At 40.3% G+C, this 23,076-nt stretch overlaps 1 protein-coding gene across 1 annotated transcript in view; it reads right to left on the reverse strand.

Annotated features, from left to right (window-relative positions):
- CYP71 (cyclophilin71) overlaps window positions 1-23,076 on the reverse strand; it is a 234,559-nt gene that overhangs the window by 189,723 nt on the left and 21,760 nt on the right. The window contains exon 2 of the mRNA XM_089799754.1: window positions 4,006-4,091. Coding sequence (XP_089655880.1) covers window positions 4,006-4,091 — 86 coding nt within the window. The remainder of the gene's footprint in view (window positions 1-4,005; window positions 4,092-23,076) is intronic.

The following is a 23,076-nucleotide window of genomic DNA, read 5'->3' on the forward strand; positions in this document are numbered from 1 at the left end:
AAAAGTGTAAACATGAAGCCAATATCCAGTTGGTGTGAAGGAGATACCGTTTGAATTGAAATATTATAAAAGCAAGGTCATGGAGATGGATATTCATTCTATACATTTTAATATCTTGATGAATTTGAGGTTTGAGGATTTGAGTTGAAGAAATTGTAAATTTCTCAGTTTCCTATGCACTTTGAGTGGAAAGTCCTCGCCAATGAATTGTGTCATTTGCTGCTGTTGCTTAGTACTGGATTTGATGAGTCGATCCATATTGCAAGAACTGTGAACGCTGGTGTTAGGGTCTGAGATTGGGTTTATCTTCTGTAGGATCAATTGTATTAGCTAAAAGTCATTTATGTACTGATAAGTGTCAAGTGAAGGGATGGCTACCAATTCTGATAATTCTGAGGCAAATTGGTGTTCAGTGTTGGCACCCATATTGCATATAGTCAAGGGAAGAAGGGGCTTTGATTAAACATTGAGGAGCAGTGTTAAGTATCACAGGGCTGCGATCAGTAATGTATTGACAATGTCTGGTCATAACAAAGCTGTGCCCACATTCCCGGGCTGGCATTTTTCTGTAGAGACCAATTTATGATCACTTCCCTTCATCACTGGAATCCAACGTTGCACATTTTCATCATCAAGTTCTTGCATTTTGAGTTTCAGAGATATGCGTTCTATATAGTTGCCATCATTGACTATGTTCTATAATAAAATATAGAAGATACAATAAATTTAATAATGTCCTACAAGAGACCAACAAGGGCCCAAGGGACTGAGAGCTTACAAACAAGGAAAACAACCCACAGCAGGAACACCAAACAGTGCCCACGAAAGAACAAAGGAACAAAGAAAGCAAAGGAAGACACAAAGGAAAGGACTAGGGGTCCTTCCTTGGCTGGAAGAAATCCAACACCAAAGTTTAAGGACCAGGGTGACCAAGGGTCTCAAGGCATCTCTGAAAAGAGAATTTGCAATTTCAATTTCCATGCATTGTTATTTATTTGACATTCTGGAAAAGGAAAAAGAAAACTTATTGATATATTTGAAAAAATACAAAAAAAATCATAAACCTCCAAAAACACAAATAAATCTTTCGTCGGCATAGTTTGAGTAAGAGCCAGCAGGGCTCTTTACAAGTTCTAGTCTCAGATTGTTAACAATCACACATTGAAATGGCTTATTACAATCTCTGATACAAAACTCAGCAATTTATAAATATGATGATAACAAAGAAATAATCCCAACAGAGATGCACTACAGAATGATATGAATACAATCACATTTTCAGCCTTTGAATAACACTGACTTCTGAATATCATTCCATTTGAATCACAGAAGATAAAACACTAATCACACAATGATAACACTCCGAATATTATACAGCTGAATAATGCTATATATCTATCTAAGACCTAGATATGCCAATCAAAAAGAACCTGTTTCTCTTCCGCAAGGCACATAGCGTGAAGTCTTCCCTAAACATGAGAGGTCTCAAGGCTGCAGTACCAGGAGACAGCAGGTTTCCAATCATAACTGATACCAATGAATGCAGGAACCACCAGCACACAGATGTATACACGCCAGACATACTTACGAGCCACCTCATAATGCTATAAGCCATTATACACGCAGTGACATCATAATAGCCTTGCTTCTGGGGCCAAGGTAGCTCCCCACAAATCTGCTGTTTTGGGGTGGGTTGAGGATCCTCATAGATGGTTAAGTGAAATGGGGTGGAGGTGGAATGGACCTAAGGCTATTATCAGATATCTGGGTATCCCGTTTACCTTGGAGCCTTCCTTTCCTGATATGTGGGACTGGTTTTTTAGTAAAATGAACAGCAAGCATATTAGGTGGCAAACGCAGTCCCTTTCTTTGGTTGGGAGAGTGCAGGTTGTGCAGAAAGTCCTATCTTCTCATCATTTGTATCTTGCTTCTACATGGTTGTTTGCTAAGTATCAGTTTAAGTTACTTGAGAAAATTCTTCGTGATTTCTTGTGGTCAAATGGGATGGGCTCAAGGAAGAGGAATTGTGTTAAATGGGAATGGTGCTGCCTTACCAAACACCTTGGAGGGCTTGGTTTAAAAGATATTAGAGCCCAGGGGATTGCTCTGGCTGCTAAATGGATTTACAAAGCTTTGTTGGGAAATAAGCCCTGGAAAATTTTGATGAGAAACAACATTGAACAATCGGTGATTAGGAAAAGTAAGCAGTGGGGCAAAATTCCGTTATTGGATATCATCTTGGGGGATTTTAAGACGAAGATCTTTGGCTCGAAGGTGTTTAGCTCTCTTGGTCTGCTTGGACTCAGGTGCGGGAGCTCATCTCCTGTAGGAATGTTGCAGGGAGACCTCCTAGATATGTGGTTATTGACAGGTCTATTTGGTGGGGGTTGTACTTGAATAATAAACCTCATGCACTTACTCAATGTTGTTCTGCTAAGAAGTGGAATGAGAAAGGCATATCATTGATTGGTGATCTTTTGGTTAATATGAAGCTTGGGCCATGGGATGAGATCTCCAAGAAATTTGAGATCCCTAGAACACAAAAGAAGACATATACTCTGCTCACTAAAGTGATTGGCAAGGAAAGGATGGGTATTATGATGAACAGTGAAACATTTCTAAAAAATGCAAAATGGATTCTTCCACTAAACAGATATATGCTATGCTTAAGACTGATAACTCTGTGCTACTGCGGGTTGCTACTTGTTGGGGGTTTGAATGTCCATTCTCTAACTGGCAATTCTTTTTGAGTATTTTTGGAAAGGACCATGTGAGCCTAAAGTTATTCATTTTAGATGGCTGTTGCTGTTAAAAAAACTTGCTATTGGGCCTGTGCTGTCTGCCATTAATGTTAATCCAGTCATTTGTAGTCTCTGTAATAAACCTGAAAGCTTTGAGCATGTTTTTTTTTTTAATGTTTGTATACCAAGAAGATTTGGTCTATTTTCTTTGGCCTTCCTATTGTTTGGAATTGTGATGTTGGTTTTTCTTGGTGTGAAATCCTTGCTGGGTATGTTAAGTCTTTTGATCCTTTTGTTAACAAGTTTTGGTATGCTCTAACTGGTGAAGTGCTATGGATTCTTTGGAAAGACAGGAACAAGGAGATTTTTCAAAACATCAGAAGATGCCCTACTGAGTTTAATCTTAAACTCGCCCATTTTTACATAATGTCACAGGTTTCATTGTGCTTGGAGATTCCAAGATCCAGATTTATGAAGTTGATGCATGATGGTGTAATCCAAGTATTCCAAGATGAAGTCAAAGCCACACAGTACATAAAGAAATTTCAAAGCCTCCTCACTAAGGAAGAGGTAGAAGAATTGAGCAATCTTTTGAATAAGTGTCATTTGGATGATTCCTAGATTCAAAATGTTCAATGCAGCTATCAGTCTACTGGATGGGAGCTGAACTCAAGGGTGGGTGCAGACATGAATCAGGGGGATTTATCATAATAGGAGAAGCATAAAGTGTAAACTGTTTTTTTTTTGGGTTGGTTCTTAGTTTTTGAGGTTGTAGCTGATATGTTTTAAAGGGCAAATTATGTAAAAAATTTAGTCGGTTCTTCCCTCGATTCTGTTTTGTGAGGGTTAGTGCGGTATTTATATGTTGAACTCTATGTTGTTTAAACTCTTTTAGTGCAAAAAAATAAAATTTCATAGGACTTCACAAAGTCCACTAATTTCACATCATTATCAAAACAATCACAACAGTGTATGACAGCACATCTTAAGAATGCTAACATGAGCAGGCACATCTTAAGAATGCTAACATGAGCATGGAATTCCATGAATATTCAATCAAGTTAAACAGCTCCATTCATAAGAAACTGGCAGCAATCCACATTTGAAAATTTACTGTTTAAAAAAGGTAAACTGAAAACAAGAATTTCAGTCCAGTACATAAGAAAGACATTTTAAGACAAATTGTTATGCACTTTGTCTACCAAACATCACAAGAGCATGAACCATTGTAAAAAATCAGTAATTGTTGTTAAATAATACATACCATCGCAGCTGCCTGTCATAAAGAAATCTGCATTTGAGACTGCAACATGAGTGACCACGTCACGATGCATGTAGCTTTTCTCGTACCTGTCATCATACACAATAATGGCACTTTGAATCTAAACCAATGAATAACCCAAAATTTTGAAAAACTAGTAGAACATAATTTTATCTACTTGCCATTATTAATGTGTTAATCATTAGACTGCAGACATAAGGAAATGGCATAAATTTTCCCCTATCACATATGAGCCCTTTGCAACATTGCAGGCTTATTCTCACAAATATGGAATGAAAAAATTCAAAGCACAATAAAAAGGGAAAAATACATTAACATCCACTAATGCCAAAAAATAAGTCGAAGCAGCTTAAAAATACACTTATTTGTCAGAGCGGTACTGAGGTAAAAAGACCCTTGTTCATAACAGTACCTAAACATTAGGCCTTAAAGAAATGTAAATATAACGAGAAATGCTTTATTTGTTTTTTTTGTGTTGTCAAAATTTAATTAGATATAGCCTTTTCTTTTCTTTATTTGTGTGCAACTTACTTTGTAAGTGATCAGTTAGAACAAAAAGTGCAAAGACGCCCCTAGAAGCACACCCAAGCCACTTAACATCAAGTTTTAACATCAAAAAAGGCATTAAAGGCCTTTTGCATGTGCCTTATTGTTGATTTTTGGTAGCTTCAGTTGGATAAACTGAGACTAAAGTGCAGAAATATATATATATATATATATATATATATATGTGTGTGTGTGTGTATGTGTGTGTGTGAGATATTATATGATTAAATAATCATTTGTTATTATATTAATTAGATAATAATGGATAGACATGTCTCTCCATGACTCTTCCTTAATATAAATAAGAATGAAATCGCTGCCATTGGAAAATATATACCAAAATGCAATGCAATTACATATGCAGCGATCCTCCAAAAATAACACCTATGACTCAAATGTCAAAAAACATGTTCAAAAGATTCAAAAAGTTGCTAATAGTGCCTGTGGTCACACCTAGAGGATTGGATGATAAAAATCAAGGGTTGAAACATGAAAAGTGTTTTATGATAAAGTGCAGTCTTGAGGCGTAGAGAGTCTCAAAGTGAAAACATGTAAAACAAATCTTCACAAAAGTCTAAAAGCAAGCCCTAAGAAGGATAAAACACTTAAAAACAAGACGAGTTTCTGAAGGAGCTTGATTTTAAATGGAGAAACCCAGGTTTCACCTTTAAAACATAAACAAACACAATTGAAGCAACTTTCCCAACATCTTGTTGATCATTACCAGCAGATCCTTCCAGTTTCATTGCAACTTTGGGGGTCTGGAACTTGTTCTCATTCTTCCAAGCATAACATTTCTTGCACTCTTCACTCGAGGTATTTCAAAATTATCATGCAATGGTTGCGCACCAAGGATAGACTTTCAGGGGTTATTGGTGACCAGGCATAGAGTTTCAAAACAACAAGGTTTCAATGCTTACAGAGAGCAAAGGATGAAAGTGTTTTAAATTAAGTCACCATGATTATTTGGTGAGTTGTCAGTTTCAAGTTTCTTAAGAGGATATACAATACCCAAAATATGGAGATTGTATCAGAAACACAAAGATAAACTAAACAACACCAAACTTGCTATTTTTGGCTAAGGCTAATTTTGGGAGACATCTATTTCAAGATAGTTTTCTAAAATATCTATTTAAGGGTGCTCTATTTTAAAAAATGCAGTATATTTAAGGCTTGCTTGCATGCCAAAGAACTATTGATTGCAATGAAAATTTATTAGAATATTATAACATTTTTTTAAGGGTCATCTTAGTTAGTCTTTAGTTTATTGAGAAGTTTCTATTTTCGTCTTTAGTTCATGATTATTTCTTTTAGAAACATCGTCTTTGTAAATCTATATAAGGAGTTTTCATCTTCTTTGTTTAATACAACTACAACAACATCGATTTACCATAACAAGGTATCCAAGCGGGTCAATGGGATTTCATTAAATTTGGCAAGTTTTCTTAAGAAAAAATTTAGCCTCTGATCTGGAATTTTTGCTAGAAATTTGTTTTTCAATTTTTTTAAATGAAAATTGCTAAAGGTATTTTATAAAAAAATTGATTTGTCTTTGAAGATTTTTGCTGAAAATCGCAAGCTTAGTCAAGGGTTTTGATTGCATGATTTCTTAGTTTGGGCAAAATTCTTTGATTTTTGAAGATTGCATGTTCTTGCATGTTACTCGCAAGTGCATTTGGTTACTTGCATGTACTTGCATGTGTTGTTTTACCATTTGAAGTCTCGTGTTTTGCCTGTAAATGTTGATTAGATTCATAGTAGTCCAGAGTATAGATATATTTTTTATTTTACTATCTCTGGAATTAAATCCCTTACTGACTTATGGTACTTTGCAGGTTACAATGAGAATAATGATGCAATGATATTTCGCAAATGTGAATATTTCTGATTTGGTAATACTTCAATTATTTCAGAATATGGATCATAAATTTCTAAATACTAGAGAGAGAGATTGAATACCGACTTGCACTTGTGAATTTTGGTACTTGTCATATTTCAATCTGCTTGGAGGTACATATATTATTTTGATGAGACGTCAAATGTCTCTCCATAGACAGAGGCATGTCTCTCCACCGACATGCACCGCTTCATTATCGGTGGCTTAAGCAAACTGATTACTTCACACATGAATAGTATTTACACTGTTTCAATAAGCAAATTAACATTATTTCTCATCCGATGGTTATTGGTATTTATAACAAGCTTTATAAATTGAAAGCTGATATATGATAATGCAGATCGATACTCATAAATAACAGGGATAATGCAGAGCGATAATTTCAGATTATACTTGGAACAATCGAGCAATGATAATTAGATTATCATAAATGATAATTTGTTTTACAAAATGGTCAATATAATGATTTCTGGTTAAGTATTTATTGTGTGTGTGTGTGTGTGTACTCAATGTGTGTGTGTGTCTACACACACACACACACACACACACATATATATGTGCGTAAAATCATAGATCATTCTATTGATAATTATCATTCATGTTTATATAACCAAAGCTATCATTTCAACACTCCCTCTTACCTAGGGCAGAAAAAAGTCTATCCAAGTATCTAAATAGATTTATTTATTGTGAGAAAGAGATATCACCTTACTCATGATATCAGGAGATATGGTATACACAAGAATATCAAATCATGTGACATTCTTCATAACTCAAATATCCATATTATTGTATGTGCACTGACATCAAGTTTCATGACGTCTACCATATGGATGATTAATGATGGTACATCCATGGATACATTATCCACATGATTATCTCTAAAGGATCATTATGATCTATCAAATAATATCAAGTCTTGTGATATTTATTTAAATGTCTAAGATATATTAATTATCATGACATGTCCACAGATATCAAGTCACGTGATATCCATCATGATTGTGAAATAGATCATTGTAAAGTTGTCACCTTACAATGTCAAATACAACTTTTCATTATTTGAAAATTCGTCACCTTTCAATATTGTCCAGAGGAGCCCATAAGGTCATATGGAGTCACACAAATGACAACAAAAAGTTTACACATTAAACATCTTTATATATAAGTACAAACAAAAAATAATTGAGACTAAATCTGAAATTTGACTTACATTTTCAACTATACCAAGTTTATTCCAAAAGTGTTCATCTTTTATCCTCAAGAGAGGTTTCATGAGAATGTCGGTTGTCTGATCGCTTGTACTAATATACTCCAACTAAATCACATTCCTTTCTACCATGTCTCTAACATTCTAATAAGGAATCTCGATGTGTTTTGATCTACCATGGAACAATGGATTCACTGAAAGCTTGATGCAACTTTGATTATCACAATGAGTAATAGTAGGATTCAAGGGCTCACCAAATAGTCCTACAATCAATTACCTAAGCCACATTATGTCTCTTGCTCCCATAGAGGCTACAATATACTCAACTTCCGTAGAGCTTTGTGCAACTAAGGACTGTTTCCTACTAATCTATGAAATCATTGTTGATCCTAAACTGAAGCAACTCCTGATTTGCTCTTTCAATCAATCACATGTCCAGCGCAATCTAAGTCAATGTATCCATGTAAGCCTACATGGTTGTATCTAAGACCATATCCAATTGTACCTCAAAGATATCTCAGAATGTGTTTTGCAGCAACAAGATGCATCTCCTTTGGTTCACACATAAACTGGCTCAGTACATTCACTGCATAACTTATATCCGGTCTTGAGTTCAGCAAATGCATCACGGATCCAATTATTTGTCTGTAGAGAGTAGGATCTGCAAATTCTGAATTTATTGTTGCTTCCTTTAATTTGTGCAAATTAACTTCCATGGGTATAGACATGGATCTACACTCCAACACTCCAAACCTCTTGAGAATGTCAATAGTATACTTCCTTTGATTAAGAGTGATACCATCTAACTGATGCCAAACTTTTAATCCAAGGAAGTAATGTAAAATCCCCAAGTCTTTCATGTCAAATTTTAAAGCGACATCCCTTTTACATTGGGAGATTAGATGATCCTCTCCTATGCTTAACACGTCATCAACATATATAATAAGAATTAACATATCACCATTAATTACCTTAAAATAGAGGTTCGGATCTCCATCATTCTTGGAAAACTCTAATCCCACAAGGTACTGATTAATCCTTTCGTACCAAGCTCTAGGGGTTTGTTGAAGTCCATACAAAGCCTTCTTTAATCTGCAAACATGTGATTCAGCATTATGTATGACAAAACCTTCAGGTTGCTCTAAATAGACTTCCTCTTCAATCGTGTCATTGAGGAATACAGTCTTCACATCCATTTGATGGATCTTCCATCCTTTTGATGTTGCAAAAGCAATTACGGCTTTGACTAATGTGTATCAAGCAACAGAGGCAAAAGTCTCTTCATAATTAATACCCTCCTTTTGAGAGAAACCTCTTTTAACAAATCGGCTCTTGTGTTTCTCAATGCTACCATCTGCAACATGTTTGATCTTGAAGAACCATTTTGATGATACAACAAATTTTCATTTAGGTCTTGGAACTATGTCCCATACATCATTTTTTACAATGGACTGATACTCTTCTGACATGGCATCTTTCCATATTTGATGTTTGATGTCAGCCGACTGGATTGACGTTGGTGTTTTTGTAGCCGACGGGGTGATTTTCGTCGGTGTTTCTGTAGCCGACGGGGTGATTGTCGTTGGTGTTTCTGTATTCTGCAGCCAACGGGTAAATAGTTTGTAGCGGACATAATGTTTGTGGCCGATGGACTCCTTCGGGAAGGTTCGGCGGATAGTATTTATATCCCATCTAGGATCATTGTAAAGAATCTTCTATCATTGAATCTCATCTTATGAAGCATAATGTAATGTTCTGGCATATGCGAATAATTTAAAGAGTTATGCTGTTCGTGTTCATTATCCGTGTGCATTTCTTAATTAACCTATGCAGTAAACATTTGGTGTTGTTGCCTTATGAACCTGGAAGGGGGGAGGAATGAAGATTAATGCCAAATCAGCTTAACAAGGATAGAAATAAGGCCAAGGGAAAAGATGGAATCCGTACTACACAAGAACATTTAATTCTGGCACAGCAGGCAGACCGCCGAAGGAGATTCCAGAAGATTGCCAATGGAAACAGGAGTGCGGGGGCATTGTTGGAGGAGACTTGACAACGGGTGGAATTGGTGGAAGAAGCACGGGAGGAGTTTTTGAATTTGTGTTCGCCGAGGGAAGAGAATCCAGACGGAAGAGCATTGACTCGCACGGCTCGGAGTGCCGACGGAGCAAGAGCATGGAGTGAACTTTTCGTTCGGGATACACTTCCGCGGGAGACAACTTCAGAATATCCTTTTTCTTCACCAAGGTTCGCAGTTGTTGAGACCGCTGGTGTTGCAGTACAAACCGCCGGTGTGAAAGAGCAGATTGTCGGTGTTGAAGTACAGATCACCAGTGCGGGAGTGCAGACCACCGGTGTGGGAGACCAGTCCACTGGTGTGGGAGTACAGACCACCGATGTGGGAGTGAACAGCGCCAGTGTTGCAGGACCGAGCAATGTCTGTTTACAGAAACCAATCATGATGGCAGGACCAAAAGAGAAACTATCGAAGTTCGATGGCGATGGTACGACCGATCCCATTTGACATTGCAAAACATGTGAAACAATCTAGAGGGCAAATGGGATAACTGATGAAGACGACTGGATGAGGCAATTTCCGGCAATCCTACGGGGTGTGGCAATTGACTAGTTTACTAGTACAGATCCGCAGAAGCTGGACAGTTGGAATAACATTAAAAAAGAGTTTATGGCCGAATTTCAACTGTTGCGTGACGATAATGAAATTGTAGCAGAGATCTTCAATACCAAGCAAGGAAAGAACGAAACTGTCTGCATTTACGCCAGGAAATTAAAAGATTTGATAAACAAAATGGAGAATAAGCCGGCAAATGGACTTCAGAAAAGGTGGTTCATGGAAGGTCTACGCCCTAACCTATGGAAGAAAATGAAAATTGTGTCGCTGTCGTCATACACGGTAGCCTATAACAAAGCATTGAATCTCAAAAGTGAGCACAAGACAAAGAAGAAAAAGAAGACTAGATCCTCTGATTCTGATGACGACGAGCCTTCCGACGAAGATAGCAGCAACAATGAAGGCAGTAGCAAGAAGGTCCGCGCCCTATAGAAGGACATGATTTGTATGATGGAGTTTAAAAACATGCACAAGGAGCCAAAAAGCAGTGAGGTGTGGTGCACGGAGTGCAAGACCAACGGTCATACTAAAAGATCCTGTCCAAAGAATCAATTCTGCGACATCTGTCAAATCATGGGCCATTCGACAAAGGAGTGCCCCTTTAACATGAAGACAAGAGGATCTCCGCAGGTGCTTCTTACGCAGGAGGCTTCCCCGTCGAGCAGTAACGGGAACAAAAATAGTGCAGGTGCCACATCCGGCGGATACAGGAATAATAGACGTGGACAGAACAACAATAATAATGCCAACAATAACAATAACAATACGAGCAGAAGCCGAATCCAGTATGATGCAAATGGACGGCCGATTGTTCAGTGCCACGCATGTAACTTGTGGGGGCATTTTGCGCAGGAGTGTCCAACGGCGAATACACCTCAACTATTGTGTCGATGGTGCGGACCCGGCGATCACAAGGACTCCAAGTGTCCAAAATCAGGAGTGAACTTGATCACTGTCGAGACAGATGAGGAAGAAGTTCTGGCAATTACGCAAAAGCAAGCAAAAGAATATCCGGACCCCGCTGAAGAAAAGAGAAAATTTGCAGAAGCACGGGCAGAGGCAGAAAAAGTATCCCAAGCGGCAACACCTCAAGTCACCACCGGCACTTCAGCGAGGAATTTCGCCGAACAAAACATAGTACAGAAAATTTTGCAGACGGAGGTACCAGTAAAGATAAATGACTTGCTTCTCACCATGCCTCAACTCCGATCTGCTCTATCAAATATTATGCTAGTTCCCAAGTCACCGAAAGAACCAGGTCGAGGGAAGGAAAAGTCACCGGGAGAACCAAGTCGAGGGAAGGCAAAAGAGATTGTTGTAGGCGAAGAAGATCAAATGTTGCTGGCGCTGACATCCGGACGACACCCCGCAGTCATCCAGATGGGGATCCTCGGACATGTTCTCACGGACACAATAGTTGACGGAGGGTCCGGCGTAAATGTATTGCCGGAAGAAACTTGGAGGAAGCTTGGACAGCCGACATTGTGGCCTCCGAGATTTCAGTTGCTGACAGCCGATCAACATGGCATTAAACCACTGGGTATTCTCATGGCACAGCCGGTAACAATTGGCACTCAGGCGTTCCTAATGGATTTCGTGGTGATTCCATTGAAGAGAAAAGGATACGACGCCATCCTGGGCCGCGAGTGGCTTATCGAAGCAAGAGCCTGACACGACTGGAAGAACACTTTATCACTGGAAAGTCAAGGCCGCCGATTTGTCATTGATCTACATACCCAAATGGTAGGGGAAGAGGCCCTATCATCAAATTCTGAGGAAGAGGAGGATGAAGGCAGACAATGAATGGAACGTGATCAGGAGGGAGTCTTGCGATTGGATGGGGTATCAACGGATGACGACTTGGATTCGGTCAATGGTCTCTACCATTGGCAAATGGAGGACTACGAATTATTTCACAACTGCAATGTTCTGTCAATTGAGGAAGGCCCGAGAGCGAACAAATATCCGAAGGAGTTTACTGAAGTAAAGGAGGGGGAGGCACCATTGGATGTTACACCCGCTCATGCATTCAGTGAAGGGGAGACAATCAAGTATAATGAAGCTACGCTGCAAACAATGAATTTGGGGGACGAAGCAAAGCCAAAGCACATACTAGTCGGAGATAACTGGGATCCAATACTCAAAGCCGCGGCATTCAAGATATTTTTGGAATACAAGGATGTGTTTGCATGGACATACAAAGACCTCAAGGGAGTACCCCCGAAATTATGTGTGCACCACATCCTGTTGATGGAAGGAGCCATACTTGTACGGAAGCGACCCTACAGGATGAACAAGAACTATACGGCACGGGTTACGGAGGAAATCAACCGGATGCTGGAAGTTGGCATTATCTTCAAGGTGCAAACCAGCGAATGGGTGTCACCGATAGTCATCTCACTAAAGAAGGATACAGATCCAGATATGCGTCGATTTCAGATGCCTGAATGCAGTCACGATCAAGGATCCCTTCCCGATTCCATTCACAGACAGCATTTTGGAGGTCGTCGGACATGAAATTTACTCTTTTATGGACGGGTTTTCTGGATACAACCAAATCTCTATAGCGGAGGAGGACAAATTGAAGACAACCTTTGTCGTCGAAGATGGAGTTTATGCGTACAACCGGATGCCATTCGTGTTATGTAACACGCCAGCCACCTTCCAGCGGATTATATTGCATATCTTCAACAAGATGTCCGTGGGAAACTTCAAAGCATTCCTCGACGATTGGTCAATATTTAGCACAGAGGACGGACACCTGGCAACACTTGGTGAATGCATGGAGAGATGTCACAAAGCACAACTAGCATTGAATCCCAAGAAGTGCAAATTCATGTTTCCGCAGGGAAGACTGCTCGGACACATTGTCTATAAGGAAGGGTTAAAGACGGACCCCGACAAGGTGAGAGTCATTCTTGAAATGCAGCCATCCACTAATGTAATGGAGGTAAAGTCTTTTCTCGGGCATATAGGTTATTACAAGAGATTTATTAAAAATTTTGCCAAGGTGTCATACCCACTAGATAGGTTAACCTGCAAGGAAGGATCATTTAGATGGGACAAAGACAAGGACGAGGCATTTGAAGGGCTGAAGGTACGACTGGCTACGGGACCCATCTTGGCGTATCCGGATTGGAATAAAGAGTTTCATGTTCATGTGGATGCCTCCAACTATGCAATCAGCGCGACCCTAGCACAGACAGATATACTTGGCCAGCCAGTTGTTATCAAAGGCCGAGCAGAACTACAGCACAACTGAAAGAGAAGCGTTAGGAATGATCTATGTTGTGCAAAAATTCCGTCATTATTTGCTCACTACGCTGTTTGTGTTCTATGTTGATCACCAAGCCCTGTTGTACATGATTAATAAACCTGTCATCCAAGGGAGGATCAGCAGATGGCTACTCCTGTTGCAAGAATTTACTTTCAAGATTATTGTCCGGTCGAGAAAGAAACATGTCAGTGCCGACCACCTGTCACAGATCAAAACAGGGGAACCAGCAAAGGATGTGAATGACAACTTTCCTGACGCGCAGCTGTTTTAGATTGGGGTACTACCGGCATGGTACAGGATGTCGGCAAGTACCTGTCAGCAGGACAGTTTCCCACTGGGATGCCATCAAGTGAAAGGCACAAGTTGATAATCAGGAGCCGCACCTTTCAATTGATCAACGGATTGCTCTACAAAATGGGGCCGGATCATATTCTTCGGCGGTGTGTGTTGGAAGAGGAGATACCGCAGGTATTAAAAGAAGCGCATGAGGGTCCCACGGGCGGACACATGGGACCCGACACCACTGCACAAAAGAGATTGCTCGTAAGTCTCTTGAGGCCGACGGTGTACAACAACGCGCAGGAATGGGTAGTCGAATGTGACACTTGCCAACGGGCCAGGAAGCCGCTGAAGAGAGATTTCATGCCACTTAACCCCTCTCATGCACAGGAACTTTTTGAGCGATGGGGATTAGATTTTATTGGACCCCTGAGGGTGAGCAAGACTCGACGATGCCAGTACATCATCGTCGCAACAGAGTACCTGACCAAGTGGGCGAAGGCACGTGCGTTACCAGATAACTTGGCCATCAACACCGCGAAGTTAATTTATGAACAAATCATTACCAGGTATGGAATTCCGTTGCAATTAACAAGTGATAGGGGAGGACATTTTGTTAATCATGTCATTCGTCTGCTCACCACCCAGTTCAAGATTTATCATTCACTGTCGAGTCCGTACTATCCAAGAGCAAACGGATAGGCCGAGGCTACCAATAAAACCCTGGTATCCATCATCTACAAATCCTACGCGGTTGAAGGTGTCGACTGGGAGGAAAACTTACCCACCGCCCTTTGGGCTTACCGCATGGCGTACAAGGTGACGACAGGGCGCACACCATTCTAGTTAATGTTCGGACAAGAAGCGGTAGTACTAGCAGAATTCATGATTCCGAGCCTACGCATAGCACTGGAAAACAAGCTGGATGATGTCGAAAGCTTACAGGAGCGGCTAAAAAATTTGAACAAGTTGGAAGAGAAGCGATTGCTGGCACAGTGGGCGACAGAAGTCACGCAGAACCGACGCAAGGTCTGGCATGATAAGCATCTAAATGTAGCAGATTCCAACCAGGACAGTTAGTATTGAAATACGACAGTCGCAATGAAATAAAACCAAGGAAGTTCAAGGTGCAATGGGTCGAACCATACCAGATCCGAGAAGTTGGCGACAATGGAGGAATCAAACTATCGACCTTGGACGGACAGAAGGTACCTCAAGCGGTCAATGGATCCAAATTGAAAATATACCGAGCTAGAAAGGTGTCATTGTCGCTGTCGCCCTCACCCTATGCTCACATGAGTCCCCCGTCATCATCGTTTTCAAACGACTGTGATGCGTCGACGCCAAATTGAAAAAAAAAAATTGAAAAAAAAATTGAAAAAAAAAAGAAAAAAATTTGAAAAAAAAAAAAGAAAGAAAGCAGGAAAGTTCTGTGGGCAGACTGTCCGCGAGCAGCCTATCCACGGGGATTTCTGGACCGCGGAATTATACCTTGCCGCGAAGTGTAAAAAATAAAAAAAACTTGTTTTTCCGCCCTGAGCCTACGCATTGATCGGCGGATATAACCCATCATCGATCGCGGCCAGAAGGGCATCTTCAACAATCTGTCGAGTGTCGGCACGAGCAATTGCAATTGATACGAGACTTTTTACTTGAGCTTCCTCCTCAGATCGAAACCTGCTAGTATTTTTTCTTTCCGTCCAAACCCTTGACGAAGATCTGATGCATGACTGTAGCAGCCACAATAACACCTCTGCCTGTGTCGAATTTTGATAGGGTTTGTAAGAGTAGCCGTCCAGAATCTTGAACCGAGTAGGGGCTTGTGGGAGGACCCTTGTCGAGTTGTATATGTCTGTAACAAGACTTCCACCTCAAAGACTTGCGACAATAAAGAAAGTGAAGATCGAGAATTGATTATAACAGTCCCATTTTGGAATGATACAGTGTTGAGCGTCCACATTAAAGCGACAACCAAGGTTTCATTATACCATGCTCGAGTTGGAACCCAACCCACGGTCGCAATAAATGAAGTTGAGTGCAAATGTCATGTTCACTGACAGGGATGATCCATGAGAGACCAGAAGGAAGTAAAGTTGCAGTCATTTGTATTAGAACCAGAATGTGGAGGACCCGAATGAACATGTAATTACCCTTGAATTTATAATATTTGATTCAGTGAAATAATGGAATCCATGTCTACTGCACTGATTGGAATCCGACTGTGACATTCGGGTTGTTCATGCCGAGGAAGCGTTCCTTTGATTTCGAGGGCGCTATTTGACTAGCAGGAGTTGTTAAGAGTTTCGAGAAGCACACTAATTTCGTCAAGGAGGAGAAATTTCAAAGAAAAAGCTCTAATTGTTTCAATTCGGTTTGATATTTCTGGCGAGGAAAGGCTTGTTGGTACAGGTATCGTCCTGATTGCCGGTGGAGAAGTTTCAGTGAAAGATTGGTTGGGTTTTGTTTTTCATTGGGAAGGAGGGATTGAGATTTATCCGGAAGTTACTGGCTGCCTTATAGGAGTGTTGGTGTCATCTAATTGGCTACGACACGTTCTTTTACCTCTTCCGTGGGGTGAGATTTTTTTGTAACGGACGGAGGAAACTTATATAAAGAAAGAACACGCCATATTTTGCATGGAATCGGCAGGCAAACGGAAGCCATGGAAGAGTCAGCTGGCGGCGAATATGGAAAAAACTTCAAGGGTTTTGGAATCGGGGATTCGAGTTGCAGGTCCCTCAAGTTCCAGTACCAAGAAGCAGAAGGTCAAGGAGGAACTCACTTATCTCACCGTCCAGTTCAAGGGTCTTAATGGCAGCGAATGCCGAAGATGGTGGCAACAGACCCCGGAGGCAAACCAGATTAAGCAAATTTTGATCCGGGCGTAGGTACATTGGGCCATCCAGCTTCCCATCTGCTTCGTCTAATTGTTCAAATCAGTATTGCGCACCATGATAAAGACATATAGCCTGCGGAGCAGAACAAGTACATTCATGTACAAAAAGCATCAAATGACGGTGTCTTTTAAACCTAGGGATTTCACTAGGGTTTTCGATATCCCTAGTCCCGATGGTAAGAAAGTGGAAATCAAGAACCACAAACTCTCACGGGAACGGAAGGAGCATTGGATAGATCTAGTATGTCGAGATCTTACACCCATGGAAAGGGATGCAGCAATTCAGGGGTCAAAATGCAGAGGGCTTCGCAGGGACTTTATTCGCGAGGGTCACTGGCGGTGCATCATGGACGTCATAAAGAGCAGGTTGATAGGTGCCACTCGAGCTTCAGAGATAGTGTCGCCGCAGGTGGTATTCATGAATGGCATCATGCAGGGTATGGTATATGATTGCGCCTCAATCCTTGCCGACGGGATGGAGGAATTCATGACGCTTCAACACCGAACATTTTTTATGCCGCACCATGCCATTGGGCTATTCCTGGAGGCTGCAACTAGCCAGATACCACTGGATGATTTTGAAGCTCCTCCGAGAGGCAAGTTGGCAGACGGGGAGCCTCCCATATTCTATTGGCACCATTTGGATACAGGTGGAACAGCAGCGGGCCAGAAGAGAGTACTCCAAGGACTAGACACTTCCGGAGATACAGACAGCGGACGGGAGGACACTTCGGAGAATGACGGGGTTGAGTCCGTGGAAGAAGAGGAGAGCACCTTGGCGGAAGTTGGCGGTGAGGCAGCAGGTAGTGGGTCCACATTCTTTACCCCTCCTCAATTGTCAACTTCGGCACACTTGACTAACTGCATGGCAAGTTTTTCCCCCGTTTGGCCAGTGCCATACCCCGGTCGTGATGACTCCTCCGACGGTGACGGAGATGGTCCCACGGACAGCGACAGAAGTTCTCCCGCAGACGGTGACAAATGTTGTCGCACAGACAGTCACCAATATATTGCCGACAAATGTAGCGGAGGTGATTCCAGTTGTACCAGCGGAGCAAGTTTCACAAGCAGATGTCGTTACAATCGCAGTCTCATAGAGAGCACAGTTGCAAGTACAGGGGCCTGACCCTCAGGTTCGCTTGGATGTGATTGATTGCGATGAAATTGTCACTGTTTCGTCATCCTTATTAGTAGAGACCGAGCCAGCCGTGTCATCCCAGCCAGTACAGCAGGAGGAGAGCATGAAGTCCACACAGTCAAAGCAACCGGAGGTGATGGGTAGAGCTAGTGTGTTTTTTAGGCAACAGTTCCGACTCACTCCTGCCAAGCGAGGTCCGTCCATTCAGTCTCCTAAGTGGTCAGGAGCATCACCGACAATACCAGAGCCTCAGCCTCAGGAGGAGGGAATGCCACAGGTCGTGGTTGCGCCAAGAGTAGAGGAGGTGGCACCGGATGTGGGCATGACTCCGCTGATGAGGAGGAGAATAGTGATGCGGAATGGTCATTGGAGGGCTTCGCCACGGAGGATTATAGGTCGGACGAGGATAGGTGCAGGGACTACCTCAGGACTATGAAGTCTGCGTTGAGAAAGGGACACGATGTGGCAATTCAAGCTATGACTCAACGGAGGGAGTGGCATTTGATCCAAGGGTATATTCATGGGGTTTGTCCTCAACAATTTCAAACTTGTTTTGTCGATAGAGGTTGGCCAGTGGTTGAAACACCAGAGATGTTGGCAGATTGGGCCACTGAGCCGAAGTTGGGACCGAGTGACACTCCGATGATGAGGCTAGCACATGAGATTGTGGGATTGTACAAGGAGGTTTATTATGCTCGGTAACGCACGGAGGTGGACATTGTTGCAGCTCAAAGATCTCTGGCGATTGAGAGGGAGGCAAGAGAAAAGTTAGCCGCCGATTTGGCCGACCAACAGGCAGCTTGGGCAGCGGAGCGGGCAGCACTAGTGAGGGATATGGCAGCAGTGGTGCAAGGTAAGGACGCGGCTATCCAAGATGCCGAAGCAGCTGTACGGGATAAAGATGTCGCTGAGCACGAGTTGCAATTAGCCAGGAGACTGGCTATGGATGCCGCCCTTCTACTGAAGGAGGTCGTGGAGGTGAACTCTCAGATTCAGACAAATCTATGCATTAGGACAGAGCAGGTGTATGAGTTGTGTCGCTAGCAGCACTCTTCTGGGACGTCTCCTCCTTCCCTCTAGCATTTCTTTTGTTGTCTGTAAGTTGTCTCCTAATTTTGTTAGTCGTTAGGAGACGACTTTTCTTTTTGGGGGGGATAATGTCAGCCGACTGGATTGTCGTCGGTGTTTTTGTAGCCGACGGGGTGATTGTTGTCGGTGTTTCTGTATTCTGCAGCGGACGGGTAAATAGTTTGTAGCGGACATAATGTTTGTGGCCGACGAACTCCTTCTGGAAGGTTCGGCGGATAGTATTTATATCCCGTCTAGGATCATTGTAAAGCATCTTCTATCATTGAATCTCATCTTATGAAGCATAATGTAATGTTCTAGCATATGCGAATAATTTAAAGAGTTCTACTGTTCGTGTTCATTATCCGTGTGCATTTCTTAATTAACCTATGCGGTAAACATTTGAGAGCTTCTTTGGTACAGTTTGATTCTAATTCCATGATCTCAGTCATCAAGGCAACATAATTAGAGAATCTGTGAGATCTCTTGCTCTCCCTAAAAGTTCCCTTTGCTATTGCGGACTTTTTTGCTTCTTGTATTATCTTCCTAGCCCAAAGTGGTTTCTTTTTATTATTGTTGGGTTCATCCAATGGAGCAGTTTGGTTTTCATTTTCAATCTCTTTAGGAGACTCCCTCTGAGCATTAGGAATATGATCCTCTTCCATATCTTTAGGAGGATTTTGATCCTCTTATCTCAAAAAAGTTCTTGGATCTCCTAAAAGCAATGTCTTCCACCAAAATGACATCTCTGTTGAGTTCAATTAATTTTTCTCGAGGTATGTATATTTTGTAGGCTATAGATGTTTCACTGTAACCCACAAATACTCCTTTCTTGCCTAAGGGTTCTAACTTATACCTCTTTTCTTTAGGCAGATGTATGTAGACAAGACACCCAAAGATTCTTAGATGACTAATATCAAGCTTAATGCTGGTGAATACTTCTTCAGCACTTTTATCATCTAGGAGTGAATGAGGACATCTATTTTGGTTGTAGACAACTATCCTAGAAGCTTCAGCCCAAAATGAAGTTTCTATGTTCTGATCATACAACATAGCACTAGCAACTTCGACAATGGTCCTATTCTTTCTTTCAGCTACTCCATTTTTTGGCAATTATAAGGTACACTAAACTCACTCTTAATCATGACATTTACAAGAACCCTTTAAAGATGTCTAAAGTGTACTCCATCCAATTATTCGTTCTTAATGCTTTGATTTTCTTCCCTAACATATTTTCTACAAGAGATTTGAATTCCTTAAACCTCATAAGGATTTCGTTAGACTCTTTACATTTATACATGTATATCTAGGTTTTCCTAGAGAAATTGTCTACAAAAAGTATATTGTATAAGAATCCTCCAATGGAGGTTTCAGACATTGGTCCAAGTAGATCAAGATGAACTATGTTCTAGTACATTTTTAGATTTGCTAACACTATGTTGAAAAGTCCCCTTTGTATTCTTTCCTAGGGCACAACCTTTGCATGCTCTTTCATGAGTTGCTTTAGTTTGAGCAACCTAGTCACCATTTTCTCTATTGAGGAAAGGTTGCAAAAATGAAGATGCTCTAATCTTTTGTACAAAATCTCGTTTGAGTTAGAAGTCTCATGAATTAGGGCTTGATTCGGATTAGTGCATAGTTTGTAAAGACATCCATGTCTTATTCCTATACTATGTGCTTAGTGGAGTTCTTTGGCCATGCCAAAGCTTTCCCTCCCATAAAGGTTATTCTATACCTTTTGTTTTCAAGTGCAGAAATAGAGACTAGATTTCTTTTATTCCTAGCACAAATACTACTCTTGTGAGTTGAAGAGATATGCATGATTTCAAATTTATGGTGCAAGTTCCAATCCCTTTGACTAGGTAGTTAGAATCACCCTGAATCATTACTTCCTCGTCAGAAGTTTCTACTAGTGTGTCCAAGCATTCTCTGAATACTGTAATATGGCTGAATAGAAGACAAGTTTCTCTAAATCATTTTTCTAGGCTAGCTGGTCCAACTTCAGCAAAGGAGGCTTGTTGTTTTGTCCTATTACCACACTTTATGGCATAATGTCCATACTTATCACATCTGAAACATTGTATTCCAGATGTCCTTCCTCTTCTTGGAAGAGCCTTTTCCATAGGTGTTTTTCTTTCTTTTGAGATTCTTCTTCTTTCCTTTCTTATGAGTGTTAGTGTTCAATACATGAATATCTGCATTGATAGTATTTTGGTTGATCCCTTTGGTGATCAATCTAGATTCTGCTTGTAAGCAATTTGTTTCTAACCAATCAAACTTAGAGAGTTTTGAACCTGCACTTATTCCCTAAATGAATGATTCCCATGATGAGGGGACAACGCCGAGGGCCATCAATGTTAACTCCTTATAGCAATCTGATGACCAATTCTAGAAAGTTGATCTCTCAATTCAGTGATCCTCATAAAATATGCTGTGACAGTTTCTCCCTTATTCAACTTTACACGATGGAGCTGTCTCTTTAATGTGAGAGCTCTACTAGTATTATTTAATTCATATGTATCTTCAAGTGATTTGAACATGTGGTATGCACTATCACATTTGATATAATTGGAACTATATGGTTCCTAACTGCATCCACAATCATTTTCATAGCCTTTTCATTGTTCTTGATCCATTGAGTTTTCTCAAGATCATTCTCTAGTTCAGATATGTTTGCTTTCACAAATGAATCTAGTTCATTTGTAATCAATATTAGTATAACCCTGAACTTCCAATATACAAAGTTAGATGCTCCTTCTAGACAATCTTCGACTCTGATTCTACTTATCATTATGAAGAATGGAATGTGATTTCCCTTTTAAAAGCAAATTTATATTATAGGTAATCTGCTATCTCAAATCTAATGGGATCTTCCTTAGCAAGGCTCTGATACCATGTTAATGTTGATTAGATTTATAATAAATCAGAATATAGATATCCTTTTAATTTTACTGTCTCTTGAACAATGCCCTTACTGACTTATGGTTCTTTGCAGGTTACGATCAAAATAATGATGCAATGATATTTCACAAATGAGAATATTTCTGATTTTATATTACTTCAATTATTTCAAAATATGGATCACAAATTTCTGAATATAAGAGAGATAGATAATATACCAGTTGACTTAGACTTGTAAACTTCTATACTAGTCATATTTTGATCTACTTTGAGGTATATATATTATTTTAGTGAAACATGTCGATGGATAGACATGTGCCTCCATCTGGATAGGCATGTCCCTCCATCAACATGCACAACTTCATTATCAGTCACTTAAGCAAACTAATTGCTTCACATGAATAGTAAATGCAATTTTCTCATTATTGATACTCATATAACAGGGATAATGCAGATTGGTGATTTCAGATTATACTTGGAACAATTTAGTTATGATAATTATTATTCATATTTATCTAACCGAAGGCTATCATTTCAACATTGTCACATGAAGATTTTTCTGATGGGTTTTCATAATTGTTTCCCTAAAAAAATTATTTGATGGGTTTTCATAATTTTTTCCCTTAGAAAATTTTGAATTCTGTAATTCATAAAGTTGTGTGGGATTCCTTTGTGGATTTATATTTTTTCCTCAAAAATTATCTTGTGGATTTATTATTTTTCCTAAAAAAATGATATGTTTGGTTTTACTATTTTTCCTAAAAAACAAAGCTTTGTATTCTCTAATATGTGTAGAGAATTCTGTGTTTAGTTTTGAATGGTTTTTCACCTCAAAAATTGTGTCAATTTTTCTAATTCTCTCCTAAAAAAACATGTAAAGTTTGGAGGGTTTGCCAATTTTCCTCAAAATCGTACTAATTGTTCTCAATGTTTGTCTCTGACTCCAAGGAGAGCAGCTTCATTATCCAACATCAAGTTGGATATTTTTTTGTGGTAATTTCTCGTCAAATGTTTTGCTGATTCTAGAAGGGTTAGTGGCAGACTCATCTCAGTGGCAAAGTCAATGGCATGCTCTTCTCTTTTTGCAAACCTTTCTGAAAAAAGGGGAAACATCTTTATTCTATTATGGACGGATTTTGGCTTCCTAGTCATTAACATTTTGCAAATCCACGGAGTGTCTTAGTAACAACAAAATATTTTGACGAATTT

Source organism: Cupressus sempervirens, chromosome 9, assembly GCF_028749045.1.
Source record: "Cupressus sempervirens isolate cs-2001-9-10 chromosome 9, ASM2874904v1, whole genome shotgun sequence".
NCBI classification, from domain to species: Eukaryota; Viridiplantae; Streptophyta; class Pinopsida; order Cupressales; family Cupressaceae; genus Cupressus; species Cupressus sempervirens.